Here is a 17,234-nt window from a genome sequence, read left to right as displayed (position 1 = left end):
TTTTACCTCATTATAACAGCACTGCTCCAAGCCAGAGCTTGGGTAGTACTGTCAAACACACAGTGTGGTTTGGGGCATTGCCCCGTGCAGGAATCCAAGAGCTGGACTGTGGTCCTTGTGGGCCCCTTCCAACTCAGCGTATTCCATAATTCTATAATGCTTTTACAAAGTCTTCTGTTGTACATAAAGCAAATAATAGTGCTGACAATAATAAGGTAAAAAGAGCTTGAATTATTCTGAGCATGTCTAACACGCTAGGTAGATTTTAGGATAAAGAATTGAAGTAACAACTAGGGATGGACAGAGTATACACTTTCTGTTCAGGACATAAAACTACATCTGTAATGTGAGACTATTTTAAAAATACCTTCTCTTGGACTTTTGAAAAGGTCATACAGATTTTAAAGAGATTTCTTTTCCAGAGAATTTTTGTACAAAGGACTTCCTTGTGCAACTATTACTTTCCAAATCAGTTACTTTTTGCTATCTCTGTTAAAGAACCAAATTTTGCATTCTGTGATTCACATTCACAGCCGTGAAAAGCTGTCTCAGCTACATGTCATTTGCTGTGAAATAGAGTTCTTGGATAAGATGTTGAGCTACATATGAGGTGGCTTTGTCTTCTACAGCTGCCTTTCAGTTGGTTTGATTTAACAAGCTTCTGAGAAAAAAAAATGGTAGACCTACATCTTTGATATAGAAACAAGGCCTTTTTAGTAAAAATATAATGTATATCAGGGAAAGCCCTTATGAGTGCTATTAATGCTCTAATGTTCATTTCTGTTTTGAAAAGCACTGTCACCTGCATGCACAGTTGTTAATTGTTGGTGACACCAGACCCACCATCCTTTGACCTGCTTCTGAGCTTTCTTTCTTGCTTTAGACACTGAGGTGATACCCTTTGCAGTTCATCTGAGTATATAGCAGTGTGATTAATGATACTTGTCTAAAATATTCCACAGTGGCCACAAAAATGGTTTCAAATAGGTGTTGTTGAAATTCCCTTTCTACCATTCTAAATGCTATTCATAGATAAAAGTTAATTGGGGTTAAATTAACATTTAATTAATTCACTGTGACGCTAATGTAGTGTTAGGCATTTTCAAAAATATACCAGGTCCATTGAAGTGTTCATAGTTGGACTAGGAATGAGAAGTACAGGGAATATGTGTTTAAACTTGCAGGATCACAGGCATGTTTGTTTTCTGACTTACTGAGACCCCTTTCAATCTCACACAGCAGTGTAGAAAAGCATGTGTAGATCTAGCATGTGCAGGCATAGCTCTGTGTGGCAGAAATTATTCATGTATGTGTCCATACAGAATTAAAAATGTTTCTTTTCATATTTGGATCCCTACAATGAAGTTATTTATTGGACATTGATAAGGAATCTGATCCTTCTGCCAAGCAAAGGAATGCAAAATACTTTTGCCTAGGAAATTTTAGGTTAAGAGTTCATAAATAAAAATTGTAGAGACAAAGTCTGTCTGTAAATGCATTTTAGTAAAATTAAAGAATATAATATTCTCAATAAAATAAAGGGAAATTCAACTGCTTCTTCATTTAGACCACACATCATAAGCAGCTGTAAGGCTGAATACCTTCAGCATATAAAAAAAAAAAAAAAAAAAAAAAAAACAAAACATTAAACACTCCTCAGCATTGATTTTTTCAGTCTTTATTGTGTTGGGTATAAAAGTTCTGCCTCAACAGGCAATTCTACCTTTGCTGAGTCTCAGCACAGCAAAGAATTTAATAATGTATCTAATTACAGTGTGAGCATGCACTAAAAACCAAGTCTCTATTGATCTCCTTTGCTGACATGACAATCTTTGTACTATGGTTCTTTATATTTGTGAACAGCCAAGTAAAGTTTTTCATATGTTCTGCTCTGCTGGTTAGCCAGTCTTGGTCCAAAATTTCTCAAGATTCTTAGTATGTCACTCTTCCCAACCAAGGAATAATCTATAGGTGGAACTCCCATAATATTTTCTCTAATAAAAAATATTCAATCTTGTTTTAACAGAGTAAGAAACAAGAAGTTCCTAAAGAAGAGCAGGGACCAACAACAAAGAATTTGGATTTCTGGGCACAGCTGATTACTCTGATGGTCACCATTATAGATGAAGATAAAACAGCATATACACCAATCTTGAACCAGTAAGTAATTACTTTCCCTAAAAATTCATGATTAAGAATCATGAATTTATTAAAAAAAGGACAAGAAATACACCTGAATCAGAAGTTGTATTTTAAATAGAAACTAGGTAGATATTTTTATACAGAATGTTGCATTGACATAGTTTGTCAATGCAACATTCTGTATAATCTAAAACTTAGTGCTCTGATAATGGGAAGGAATTCTTCTGGTTTAGGAACATTAAGGACAGGTGATATGTGAGTCATCTCAAAACATTAAGTAGGAAAATATTCTACATGAGAGATAAATGAAGAGAAGGGAAATGTCAGTGACATTTCAGTGAAAGAAATTTTCAGTGTGATGATATTGATGGTATGGGAGTATCGTGGCACACATGGTGTTCAAGTCATGTTGAAAGTCTTTTAGGTATGGTTTCTAGGCATGTAATTGTAAAAAAAATAAAAAAATAAAAAAAGAACTTCACACAAAGACCTTATCTGAATTTGTAATTGGCTGGCCAGACTGACTTGAAAGTGTATGAAGTGGAGAGCAGTACCCCAGAGATGGAATTTGACTTCTCAGAATCGAAGATGTAGCAGATGAGGGAGGTACAATCAATAACCAAGACAAGTCAAATAACTTAAGGTTGATACATGAGTAGAAAGGAGAGAAACAATTGATAAACACAGGAAAAGAAGGCAGTGCTGGGGTTTGAACATGACATATATAGAAAGAGTGCAAAGGAACATGTCTCACATGTTACAGCTGGAGAAATGAGCCTCGCACCAATTGAAATGTGACGTGATGAAGCCCTGGGGAAATTTTTTAGCTCTTTGGAGCCATTTTACAGAGAGATTGCAGAAAGCCTGGGCATAGTCTGGCTGTGATGACTTCTGCAAAAGTTAACATTGAAATCTACATCTGTATTATGACTAAACAATTAATATAGGTTTCTGCAATTGCATTTAATTGAATGCTCTGAAGGGGAGCAGGAACAATCTGTTTTTTTCAGCCAAAATAGTGTAGATACTGAAAGGCACTCTGTACACTGAGATGTGCTTGTCTGTTGATAAAAGGTACCATTCTATTTGTGGCCCCATGGTAAAAGTGGCAGAAAAATCTCCTGGTGATAACCAGAAGCTGAAAAATATTTCATTGACTTCTAACTCCTTCCTTTACTTGAAATAAATAGAGTATTACTTCAGTACTGGATAATAAGCATTTCTTTGTTCAGTTATCTGTTGCACTGACCTTGTTAAGGAATAGGTTCTTACCCTATAGAGGAAAGAAAATGCTTTTCCTGCTTACTCCATTTTTATGTTGTAGTGTCAAGTTTCTCCATTAATGAAAGCTCAACCTTTTGTCTGACAGGCTGTACAAATAATACAGTCATTGTAAAATATATAATTGAGACAAATATATATATGTGATTCATTTCAGTCTCTTCATTGAAATTAAACAAGTGTAATTGTGGGTTAATTATCGTAAAATTTGTTCTAGCTCTATTTTTATACAAATGTGAGGGAGAAAGTAAAGGCATAAAGAACAGAGTTCCTCTAAGGGGATTAGTAGGTTCCCTGAAGTACAGATGAATGATTGTGTAAAATGTGAAAAGAGAATCAGGAGTGGACGGAATTGGGACAGATTAAGGGAGAGAGCTTGTGTCTCTGACTTCTGTCTGTTTTTTGCTGTTGTTTTGTAAGTGAAAGAGTGAACACAGGGAATAACATGTCTTTCAGAAGTAGGAGACACCAGAAGTAAAAGATGAAGAGGCTCTAGGTGGAAAAAACTTGAAAAACTGTTCAGAGTTGCTTTGGATGCATTTTTTTTTAAAGAAAAGCTTCTGCTAACACAAAAGCAGCATGTAAAAACTGTTGACAAAAAGTAAGACAGCCTCTTCCTCCCTGCTTACCCCAGAAAAGGAAATGGGTTAAAATAGATGAATGGGAAATATAACTTGAATACACAGGAATACTGCAAAAATATGACTCCGTATTATAAATATATGGCCATGCAGTGTCTCAGTGGTGTATTCAGGCCTGCATCCATTTGAATCCTATTTTAGAGATTAGGTAACTGAAGATCCCCAGGAGAGCATTCTGATAAAAGTTTTCACAATTGTATAATATTGCTCAGAATTGTACTCCTCAGCCAGTTTTGGAAACCCTATTTTTATATCTTCCTTGGAGGCACAAATTACACTGTGATGGAGTAGTTTGAACTGTATCAGGTAATGAATCCAGATCAAACATGACATGATGGCCTCAGCAAGCACTGCAGCCACTGACAGACATACCAGACCACCCAGTGGGGTGGGGGCAACCTGCAGTTCTTACATGACATGAGAAATGTGACAAGTTTGAGGGAAAAACATAAAATCCTCTTTCTAATAGTTAAACAATGTACAATGTGTTAGAAACTTGATTCACAGGCAAATCCAGGGCTTCCTGGCACTTCTAAATATCCTGTGAGACAGGAGAAATTTCTATCGAAATAAAATATCTATTCTAATAAAAGAAACATCAAATCAAGGACAAAATCTTCAAGTCAAATATGCTTCTGTATTTTGAAACCAAGATCTAAACTTCAGGTCTCTTCCCTTTTTTCACTTTTTCTTTTCTTTTTTTTTTTTTTTTGCACATAGAACAGTGAAGTTGTCACTGTAGTATAAATTTAAGAAATAAGACAGCTCTAATGAGACTTTTAAATTTATTCTTTACCGATCCTCAGATCTTTGCAGTGTTAGGATCTGTTTTCTCTGTGACCACATTGTGTTCCATGGAAAGGAATGTATGGAAAGGACTAACACATGAAATCTGCAGGAGCAGATTTCCTCATGCTTCAGGAGCTAGGATGTTTATACCTCTGAGAAGTTGGGGATAGTAACTTATATTGTGGAAACAGCATAATTGTAACCTATATGTCATATGAAAAGTAGGCCAGTGGAAAAAATACTATAGAAGGAAGTGAAAAAATCAGAGTACACTCTCTCATGAATTGGATGGCATCAGGCCAAGTTTAGGATGTTTCTTTCATGATAGAAAGTATATCTGATGTGTTTTGTGTCTTGATGCAGTGATATTCCTCATTACCAAGTACACTTTATTATGTGGAAGCACATGAATATCATTTCTTTCATTGAATTTGTGAATATGATCCTGTAACAAAGCTTTTCTCATCCTTTCACCATACCCACCGTAGTTTCTCATGTAACAATTTAACACTGACAGACCAGATTAGTTAGATGGACCATATACAGCATCTGTCTTGCCCATTATTTTTTCTTCAGGGAAAGAAGTGTTAAAAATAAAGCTTTGGATAGATAGAGGATAGAGCACAAAATGTAAGAATAAATGACCTCTTTGCTCACAGTTTAAATAGAATACATCCTTTCCAAAATCAAATAGAACTTTTGTCTTAAGGGTTAGTGAAGCAGGGGCCATGGCCAGCCCTCCACAGATGGTGTGATCTATCTTCTTGCTGCATGCACAGCACAGAACTGAATATGTTCACCCCCTAGGACTGGTGAGATTTAGCACCTGGATGAAACTGTAGCAACCAAGTATGGAATATGAGCTATTCTGAGAAAGTGCATCTGAGGTTCAGAGACTTTGATATTCTCAAGGTGTAGCAGACTGGAGATTTGGCAGCACAAATTTTGAAAAAGCATTTTTAATTGTCATGATAAAATTTTCTGACTTTAGGGTTGAACTAGAGACATGCAGCACTGTCTGGGATAAATGCTTTGGGGGTTATATATGTCTCATTTATACATTGATTCTTTCAAATTTTTTAAGCTGAGTTAAATTTCATTCCATTGATCCGTGATTTTATATATTGCCCTTGATTAGCACTAGCCAATGGGAACTATTTTCACTAAATTTTTGCTTAATTAAAATCAATAGAGTGAAGACATAAGTGGCTGTCTTGTATATGCAATTTAGTATTTTTGGAAATACATAGATATGGTAATGAATGGGGAACATAACTCTTCTGGATAAACTGAGATTTTATATAATTCCAAGAATGACATAGAAACTGGGGAAATTATGGCCTATGGGGCAGAAATACATAGCTTTTACAAAGATTAGAAAATGTAATGTGTACAGACTTGCATGAGAAATTTCTCTGATATTTTGCTCCTTGTGGATCAAAATTTGAAGTAGTTTGAAAAAGTTTTCTTACCTAAAAATAAGGTGATAAAATACAAATAATACAAAACACCATACATAGATACTTTAGTATTTGACCTTTGATTATCCCTTCCCTTTAATAAGACACCTGCTTCTGTTACCATTTATCTTTAGCATTGGAATGTGTTATGTGCTTCTGCAGTGCATTGGCTTTGTCAGCTTCTCACATACAGTAAACTGCAAGGACACCTCTGGTAGTTCCCTCATGCCTGTGACTGGCAGCTGTGCAATGCCCACCAGTCTGTTAGAAGTATAAAAACTGTCACCAGTTTTAGACTTCACCTAACTGAAGCCAGGTGGGATGTGTTGAACTAATTTAATCAACATTGATAGTTGCATTTTTTGTGTGTGCAGGTGCTTTCACAAGTTAAAATACATGGACAAATCTATTTATCACTAATCAAACAAGTGCATTTTTATCAGGCCCAGCCTTGCAATATGACAGTGTCAATATTAAATCAGCTGTCAAATACTTCCTCAGAGCAACACCATCAAAGTTCAAGTCTGGTGCTAACAGAGAACACAGAGTGGATTGGAAGTAAATTAAGACAGCTGAAATACATTTCAGCTTTTGAACAGAAATAAATTTTGTGTTAATAGAATTAATATGAAGTTCTTTAATTGAGCAGTCATTAGCATAAAGAGGGCTCAGTGAACTGAGCTAGCAACTACTTCCTATTAAAGTGGCAGAACTAATGAGCTGTTTAAGTACTTTTTCTTTGCAGATATGATCAGGGTCAAATAGGTCTCTAAAATGAATACATTACTTAGATCCTACTGCTACCACTTTAAAGTTGCACATAATTCTCATTCTTTCTATGTCAACAAGACCTTTAAAAATTCTTACATTTTTACAGAAATTGTTATGGAATATTTTCTGAATTTGATTAGTGCTTTACAAAAAGGTCAAAATACTTTGGATCCAATTCTCTGCTAGTATATAGTGTAATATCCTCAACACAAAAGCCACACAGCTCTGTGTATTTCCTCATCAATATATTCCCTTATTTTATGTGTTCCTGGTGAACTGTGGGTGTATTTGTGTGGCTCTCACTGCACCCCTGTGCTATAAACAACTGCTTTACCCCATGGGGAGATTCTGTGTTATACCCTCTGCTCTTCTTCTGCCTGACCTGCCTGGCTCTGCTATTGTGTCCTCAGAATGGCTCATATTAATGTCAGTTCCACACCTGCATTAAAGACAGCCCTTTTTTTAAGACAAAAACACGATGTTGATCACTAAAATGCCAGCTTTTGCTAGTTGTTAGCAGTGAAAGTGGTAACTCAAAGATTGAGGCCTTTCTTTTGCATTGAATAAGAAGCAGCTGGGATCTATGAAAAATTTGCATAAAAGTACTTAACTGATAACAGCAGAAAGAAAGTATCTAAAAAGGACTTCTCAAAGATGATATGAAGCATAAGACCAAAATTAAAATTTTGAATCAGAATCTGCCTTTCACTGCTTGTTATATTCTTTATTATTTTATTCATACATCAAGGTGGAAGTCTTCAGTGAATTGGATTCTATGAGTATATAAACCAATATAGCTTCACAGACAGCTTCACTCTTTTCCAGTGTCAGAAGGGAATTAAGGAAAACCTGTGGCTGCTAAACATCTGAGCCAACTGTTTCATGTTCTTCATAAGCCATCTGATTTATCTAAAGTTGAGGAATCATCTGCAAGATAGATGGATGTTTCTTGATTTAAAATGTCATATGAGGGAAATTTTTTTGTGAAGATTGGATGGTTTATATAATTGTTACAAAACATAAGATACCGTAAGTGCATACTAGGGGAATTATTTTGTGGAAATATTTGTCTTTTTGCTGTGCATCTGTAAGCATCATTCCTAGCAGCTGGTGAGCTGATGTAATGTGATTGATTGCAGGTTCCCTCAAGAGCTGAACATGGGAAAAATCAGTGCTGAAATCATGTGGACTCTGTTTGCCCAGGACATGAAATATGCTCTGGAAGGTAATTAGAACAAGTTATTAATTACACTAGTGAGTCCAGCAAGACTGATTTCCACTGCAAGTGATACCTGGCATCAGATTTCTGTGTATGATTCGAGCTTTCTGGTGTGCTTGTTTAAGATGCTTTGTAAGTTAGTGAAAAAGAAGGGTTACAAGGAATCAAATCATTTCACTATAATATGAAGTTATCTGTGAAAGAAGAACACAAAGTAATTGTGACCTGAAATGCTGCTTCTTAGAGCTGATAAAAACATTCAGTGTCCAAAGAGACCCACATGTGTTTGCTAGAGACCATTGTAGACACTCCGATTTTTCTAGCTGAAAATAGTTAACCTGCCCATAAGGAACATTTGCGGAATGAAATTATGGAGGAAGCACACACTTGTAATTAAATCTTTTTGTGTTCAAAAGGCAGGATGTATTCATTCTAGTTCCAGCAGAATCAAATGCAGTTTCATTTTATCTCTGAAGATATTGTGGGTAACCATTGTTCAAATATATGGGGTTTTTGCTATATAGCAGATTGTCTCCAACTAATGGCTTCAAACACACAATAAAACGTGGTTATTGCAGCAAACCAAGTAAAAATACCTGCATGAAACTGGCATTGTCTTTAGTCAGGTCTGCTGCTAACTACAGAGCAAGTCTGAAAATGGTGAGAAGAAACATGAGGTTGGATTTTTAAAAAAAAAAAAAAGCAATTCAACAGGCATAAAAGATTACAAAACCCAAATAGCTGAAGAAACACTTCTACATTATTCTCTCCAGAATGTCTAATGTGATAATATCAGTGCGGTGGTGCTTTGATAATATGGCAGATTTTCATAATGATATAGAAAGAGAAAAGATGAGTGGCTAGATTGGCTATTGGTGGAAGAGCTGTTTTGTTTATCTGCTGTTGTGTTACTTATTTTGTTAATTGTGTTGTTTGAATGTGGAACTTCCTCAGTAAGCACAGCAGAGGAGAAAGGAAGGAAGGTAATTAAAATATGTGCAAAAACAACAGAAGACATGAGACATCTTAGATGTGGGTTGGAGATGTTCAAGCTATTGTTTCAAAGTGCTGTTCTGTCGTCATGTCAGAGTGAATCAGAAGTGCAAGTTTGAGAAGGGATATCAGGCAGATCATCCTTTAAGAGTGATCAGTGAAGGCAAAAGCTTCCAAGAGCTGAGAAATGTGAAGACCAAGTGAAAGCCACTGGTTTCAATTAAAGCATATTCCTGGTTCCATCAGGGAATCTTCTGTGTGGAGAGGCTGTCAGCCAGGAACAGCTATCAGAAAACTGCTGCTCAGTAACTCAGTGTTGTGATTCCCTTACAGAGCACAGATTACTGAGGATTTCTAATAGTCACCAACTGCCACAACTTCATGGCCTTGAGGGTGTAGTTATACTCTGCACATGGACATCCATCCAAGTACCCAGAGCTTGTACTGCTTTAGCCATTGAACTATAAACATTCTGCACTGCAAAGAAATAATCCACAAAATATCACTCACTCTATTTGCTCATTAGAGCACACTGATCACTCAAAAGGCAGCTTCAGATCAAGCTGTGGTTTGTTTCTTGGTTGTAAAGAATAGAACAAGAAGTTCATAAGAAAGACTTAATTATACAATATATAAATTGTGGATGTTTGGACTGAATCAGGACTTTAAAATAAATATTAATGTTAATATCAATCTTTATTCTGCAGAGACAGATGTAGAAGGCATTTGACATTTTATATTCCAGACCAGTCCCTGAATGTGATCTCATTTCTGTGTTGCTGTGGATACTGACTTTCTGAGGAGAGGAAATGCCATTGTTGACATTAGGAATTCTAAACTGCTCCCAGAATCATTAGTGAAACAGTTCCTGTCTATAAATAATAATAAAGAAAAATTAAATTAATGTAAGTTATTATTTTGAAATTAGTATAAATTATTATAAATATACAAAATTTCACCTTCTATTATTTCATTCCTAAACAGGAACCTCAATAAAACTAGTAAAAAAATATAGATCAGTATACTGATCCTCTACCCAGCTTTGCTGGGATTTGAATTATAAATTCTTTCAATAGATATTCTGCAAACAGGGTTTACCTCAGTTGTTGATGGCAATAATATTTTTTTCTTTAAATTCTATAAGATTAGAAGCAAACTCTTAAATATGTTCACAGTTGGTCCTCCTGGTTTTAATGGAGTTCATTAAAATGCATTGCATTCTGCTATGCCACTCTTGCCTTCCAAGTTATTAACATAGGCTACCATCTGTTCATACCTAGTGTCCAGGGCTGTGATTGCAATCTTTCCCTACTCCAATTTAGTATTAATCTCCTGAAGCAGTATCTTTTGTGCTACGAAGTTGATTCCTTTCTGCATCCAATCAAGAAGCAATGAACTGGTCCAGCATTGTTTGCAAAAGGATTGCTCATGTGATAAAAAAGATTAGATTAGCTCATCCAAGATCCTGTTTCTGGTTTTACCCACTTTTTGTATTCACAAGTATGTCCAGCCACACCCATCAGCTTAAATTCAGGAAATAGCAAGACAGCAAACACTGGAGCATCCACTTTCCATTCTTTTTCCCTTTTTCCTGAGTGCAGTTCAGAATGGCTGTTCAGGTTCTCTCCTCTCCCTGTACAGCTGAATCCCCCCTGGATCTGCTCAGGGGGTGTGTGTACTGCAGATCTGCTGCTCTCCAGCAGTGCCCTCTGCCCACCTCCTCTTGTAGAACAACTCAGCAGCCCTGTGAAAGGCACCAGCCAGCACCACACACCCTCTGCCTTCTCTTCTCCCTTGGTCCTTGGAGGACACTCCAGCAAGGAGGCTGCTGCTGTGGCATGGGGAAGTCAGAGGGGAGAGCAGCTGCCATGGCAGTGGCCTTTGGCTAGGGAAGAGCAAAGCCATGTCTCTGAGTACCAAGGCACTAAACTGGCACAGAACAGCTTGGGTTTTTGGTGAGGGAGGAAAGGACACCCCAAAGCACAGTTCAGGTCTGCACAGCTGCCAAGATCAGGCACTGCACTGTGCCAAGCTGACATGCCTTGGAAACAAAACTGTACTAAAATCTGGTATTGAGTTCATAATTTCATTCTAGATTTTCTTCCAATTTAAGTTAATTAAAATGTTTAGCTTTTGGATGGTGTTAGAAGTTTTATGCAAACTTTAACAAATTGAGTTCACACCAGTTTGTTTTTTTTTCTCATCAAATGGATTATTTTCATGTATAGATTTTGCATCAAAAAGGTATTACATGTTTGTTTTTCTTTGAGAATTGTCTTCATTAGGTTTGGTCTCTTTGGGGTGTTTTTCTTCTTTGCAGGCTGTCAATGAAGCATCAGTGGTTTGCATGATACAATACAGATTGTTGTTTGGCATTTAGTTTACACAGATATCTGATCTTACTAGATGGTAATATTTTTGCACTTTCTGATCCCCCAATTATTCCATATTTATGCTGCAAAAAATGAGAACAGAGAGAGAGTTTCACCAACGTTGCATATGATTTGTTACTCTCTTCATATGGCAGGAAATCCTTTACAAGTATGAAGATGCAAAGGTTAAAAGATGATGAGAGACTAATAAGCTGAAATTAGACATGCAACTGTAAAGTATCTTTTTTTTAATTCTTTGTCCTCAGAAATTTCTTTTTTTCAGATCTTTCCAATCTCTAACTTTTGAATAGGTCAGATCAAATGTCTGAAACTATCCAGTCTTTTAGAAAGAGAACATCCTAATTGCTGTTATTATGATAATCTAATTCTGGTAGTGGCCAGAAGTCAAGACCAGAATTAGGCGAGAAATTAGTTGGCTGCTGTGTAAATAACAGCAACAGACAGTCTCCATCCTGCAGAGCTAAGATTCTAAAGGCCTTATAAAAATAGGAAGAGGAGATAGTCATTCTACCATTGTATGCATTTAATGTAGGTTTGCTTTTCAAGTTTGCTGTTGTCTTCAGTGCTTAAGAAGATACTGTTTTCCTGTTTTTCTGGCAGATACTTCTTCTATGACAGAAACTGATGAAGTGATTTGAAAGAAAAGAGGCAGGTCCAGGAGTTGACAGAGACACATAGAAAAAACCCAAAAAGGCTAATGTTGCCCAGAGAAAGGTCACACCATTTGGTGGCAGATTTCAAGTCTATTTTCACTCCAGATTTATGATTTACAAAGTTCCCCTTGAGATGGAATATAGTCTTGGTTTAAAGGGAGGCTACAGAGGTGAGGGAAGGTGAGACTAAGGTTTTATAAAGGACAAGAAGGCAGCATCCACAAGAATGCAGGATGTCATCACTATCAAAATATAAAACCTTTTTCTTTTAGTCAGCCTCATTTCTGAATTGACAGACATTTTCAATAAATGTATTCCATGCTTATCTTTTCAGACACCTGAGGAATTAAGAGTCCTCTATGGCTACTCAGCGAGTCTGTGAAGGCAAAGTCAAGGAGACTACAGTTGGAGTTAAACCTTCCTTTGGCAGATAAGATAGCATGTTGCTGTGATTAGAGGAAGAGGGGAGTTAGAAATGTTCTTTACTCACCATAACAGACAAGGATGTTGCTAACAGCAGGTACACTCTGTACATCCTGAGGGGCTGAGCTTCCTAAGTATGAGAATCCACCTGTCAAGGGCAAAGCAGAGCTCTCCAGGCTTGCCTAAAAAGCACCACAGCCATGCCAAATGGCAGTATTTTGTTGGTGTTTATTAGACCCAGTAATTAAGACAGATGAAATGGACAAAACTGCTCCCAGGGGCTGAGTTAATACTTCTTCATATTGTGCTGTAGCACTGTATCTTGCTTGGAACTACCTCAGAGATCTCTGGTATGACACAGTCTTGCAATTGGGATTGTTATATCTATAATTTCCTTGTTCTCTAACACATTTTCTTGGATTTTACACATTGATCCATCATCAGAACAATGAGTAGTACCACAAGTACAAGTCTACAGTAATCTTAGTGAGTTCAAGATTCTCTGTGTCTGACTGTAGGTGTATTCATGGTGCCAGATTTACTAGAAAAAATGTAGTGCATCAGTGAATGCCTGTCTTTATTGCTCAGTGTTGAACTTATCACTCAATAATAGTAGTGTATATTATCCTGTATATTTAACAATGATAGCTGTGTCCCTATTTATTCTTTTTCTAACCAATGGCTATTACTCTTGTTCTTAAACACTATTATTAGCTCTTACTCAGATAATCACTTATTGTAAAAAGTTGTGCATAAACTTTTCCTGAACATTGCCTTATTGTGACAAAGGCAATGGCAATTTTTTGTTAGTCAGCTTATACTGGTACCACCATGCTGGATAGGTTATGATTTATTAATAATTACAGGTTATTTACAGTTCATATGGCCCTGTCCTTTCCACAAATGAGTGAGTTGAAGGGAGAAGTGTTCTGTTCAGCTGAATGGACTGTATATCACCTGCAGCAGCAGGGGCAGGCAAGACCTCCTCCAAAGTTTGTAGATATCTCAACCCAGAAGAATATTTTTCTGCTTCTTTCTTCTTGTCCTTGATTGCAGTTCTTTATGACTAAGATGATACCACTTTATTCCATCTCATGTTTTTACAAAAGCTAGGCTTATATCTTTTATCTGAACTAGTTTTATGTCTGGGGAAGAAAAATAAAAACCCCAAACAAACAAAACCTCTAAGCAAAAATGTGACTTTGTCCCCTTAGACAGTCCCAGCATTGTTTAGTGCAGCTCTACATCTGCTGGTAAGGGAAAACTTTCATCCTTTTGTTTTCCCAAGAGGTTTCTTCCCCTTATCTCTGTCAGAGTGGAGCTGCATAATTTGCACACAGCAGCAGTGCAAGGTAGGTGCTGCACCTCTTCCTGCATTCTGTGAGCTAATCACACAATTAATCCCCTCGTATTTTGGACTTCTTTCATTGAGAAACAGTAACTAATAACAGCTTTCTGGAAAAGAAATACGTTTCTTTATCAACTAGAATACAATATTTGAGTAAAAGAAAATTAAAAATAACAAGCAACCTCTGCTATCTTTAATCTTGCCCATTTTTACTAAGACACTGCTTTAAAGCTTTCCTCACACAGCAGCTGTTCTTCTCCTAGTCTCTGTTTTCTTAGGTTGAAGACTCAGTCTTTTACTTTCAGGACTGTTCCACAAAGATTCACTTGTGTCTTTTTCTCCTATAGAATCTGAGGTCAATTTCCTCTTATGTGTAAGTGCATTAGTTCTAAACCAAACATTTGATACTGCTTCACCCCCAGGAGAATAGGATAAATCTGTTAAAACTGCTTGTTTCCTCATTATCTTTTAATAAGCCTTAAGTGCAATTTGCTGGGTAAGAATTAGAGAGCACCTCCTTTGCAGGCTGAGCCAGATTGAACACAGATAATTATTTAAGTGCATCCTCACATTTATCTTCCTGCTGGATTTTTCCTGGTTTGTACTTCATTTTACTAATTGCTTGTAAAATGCAAGCATGCCTGTTTGATAAGTTTTTATGCTCACTTGGCATACTAGTGATGAGGTAAAGAGCAGAGAATCAGATCTTCATGGAAAGACACATTTTTCAAAAATTAAGATATAAGTAGATGGAAGAAACCTATCAAAAAAATGACACTGAAGATGCAAACCTGAGTATTCAGTAGTTAAGTTCCAATGCTATTGAAGTGCTCTTTGTTACCTTTATTCTGTTTTCTATCTCAGATTCCAGCATTATACTATCCAATCATAAAAACATGGAATGGTTTGGGTTCAAGGGGACCTTAAAGACCATCCAGTTCCAACCCCCATGCCATGGGCAGGGATGCCACCCACTAGACCAGGTTGCTCAGGACCCAATCCAACCTGGCTTGAGCACATCCAAGGATGGGGCATATATTCTCTGTTTTGCAATTTTTGTACATATTAGAGTTTTATGAAAGCTTAATCAATATAAATCGGATTCCCATATTAGTATTACTTTTTGTCTTTTATTACTTAATTACTTTTATTACTTTCACTACTTTCTTTTTTTATTACTTCAAATAGATGTTGAAATATCAGTATGAAGTATTTGAAATTTCAACCATATTCTTCAGAAGTAGGGCTTTAATTGTCATCATAGATCTCATATCAGATAGGAGGGACTATTTCTTCTGCTTCGTTTATAGCTCCCATTTCCTTATACATTCCATGGTCAATAAATATACAAAGCAAGAATTTCACCAGCAGTAAAAAAGCAGTTCAGATTATTTTACTCACTGTAAGTGCTTATTTCCTTTCGTATTCAATAGTAGCCATGTGTATCCAAAGACAGAATTTTGTCTCCAAGTATTTATTGTTTGAATATTGTCTATTTAGTATCATGGTATGTAAATTTCAGTCTGGAATTTATACTGAGGTTGATCTTATTAATTTACTTGTATTCCTGGCATTTTTCTTTTCTTGGCAGCAAGCAAAACAGAGCAAGTTTATGCATAATCAAGCTGCACATCTTGCATTGCCCTTTTGGTGATAACCCATCCACTTTTCTGGAACTTTTGTGGAAGTATTTGGCTTTGGAAGTAGTAATTAATTTATGAGACTAATAGGAGTAGTATGGACTAAAAAGAAGCAGTAAAAAAATCAACTGATTAATGTTAATAAAATATCAAAGTTAATTTGCCTAAGTAATTTGAAACACTTAGGCAATATCACATAGTGGGTAAAAAAATGGCAAATGAAACATTTAGAGTAGGAAATAGGGTAGTTTGCAGCAGGTTCATACATCCCTCATGACTGTGCATGTAGCATCTCTTAAGTAGTATATGGCATCAGTGTTTGATGTCCTTGAAGTTCCCATGAGACATTTACCTCTCCCAAGGAACCATGTACATCTCTGCCTTTTCTGACACCAAGCAGGTGCCCCTGAGCTCTGCTGCACCTGCTGTGAAATGTCAGGCAAAGCAGAGCACTGAGCACACGGCCTCCTGCTTGGAGAGCTTCTCACTGAATGTAAAGGGCAGTGTCACATCAGCTTTTACAGCACTGCATTAAGGCAGGGGTTGATTAGCAGCTTCTACTGCAGGCAAGAAGACAAAAAAAGAATAGTGAACATTCTTCCTCACCTTTCAGAATATGACAGTCTGTCTTCCTTCCCTGATCTCTGTCACAGAATCACAGATTTGCTAGGGTTGGCCACCACCTGTGGAGATCATCCAGTTTAACCCCTCTGTCAAGGCAGGGTCACCTGGAGCAGGTGACAACAGGAATGTGTCCAAGAGGGTTTGGAACGTCTCCAGAGAAGGGAGGCTCCATGACTTGCCTGGGCAGCTGTTCCAGTGCTCTGCTGCCCTCAATGGAACGTTCTTCCTCACGCTGAGGTGAAACTTCTTGTGTTTTTGTTTATGGTCATTGCTCCTCGTCCTGTCGCTGGGCACCACCACAAAGACTCTGGCATCCTTCTCTTGGCACCTTCCTTGAGATATTTATGTGCATTAATGAGATCCCCCCTGAGTCTTCTCTTCTCCAGACTAAACAGGCCCAGCTGCTCTCCTAAGTCTCTCCTCATAAGAGAGATGTTCCAGACCCCTCATCATCTTTGTGGCCTCCACTGGACCCTCTCCAGTAGCTCCTGTCTCCAGGAAGGAAATATGACTCCATACTAAGGAAATCTTTGAAGAAGATCTACAATGCCTTTCTAATTTATGCATCTTGCCTTAATAAATATACTCGGTCTCTTTTTTCTTCAGTTTCCTATTTGCACAGCTTCATCACCCCACAGAGATGTTCCAGGTACAGTCCATTATGTTTGTGAACTGTCCAAAGATATTTTGATGAAAATTTTCAATAATTGCAGAGAAAAGATTGACTGTGTAGAAGTCTGTTGTGAAAGATACAATATAGTTTTTTAAAGGCGCTTTTTTTTTGGGGGGGGAGGGGGCAGGGTTTAGAGATAAATGTAACTGAAAAAGGAGAAAGGAGGTAATGACAGAAGTTTTTC

The 17,234-nt window shown here is 37.0% G+C and overlaps 1 protein-coding gene across 2 annotated transcripts in view; it reads left to right on the top strand.

Moving 5' to 3' along the window:
* UNC13C (unc-13 homolog C) overlaps positions 1 to 17,234 on the top strand; it is a 130,016-nt gene that overhangs the window by 69,687 nt on the left and 43,095 nt on the right. For both annotated transcript variants that reach the window (XM_041418919.1, XM_041418920.1), the window contains 2 exons: positions 2,027 to 2,160; positions 8,224 to 8,309. In XM_041418919.1, the coding sequence (XP_041274853.1) occupies positions 2,027 to 2,160; positions 8,224 to 8,309 (220 nt within the window). The remainder of the gene's footprint in view (positions 1 to 2,026; positions 2,161 to 8,223; positions 8,310 to 17,234) is intronic.

The sequence above is a fragment of the Onychostruthus taczanowskii genome, unplaced genomic scaffold (genome assembly GCF_017590055.1).
Source record: "Onychostruthus taczanowskii isolate IOZ18803 unplaced genomic scaffold, ASM1759005v1 scaffold6, whole genome shotgun sequence".
In the NCBI taxonomy this organism is placed as follows: domain Eukaryota; kingdom Metazoa; phylum Chordata; class Aves; order Passeriformes; family Passeridae; genus Onychostruthus; species Onychostruthus taczanowskii.
The sequence above is the reverse complement of the archived record's forward strand: the minus strand, read 5'-3'. Positions and strand labels throughout refer to the sequence as shown.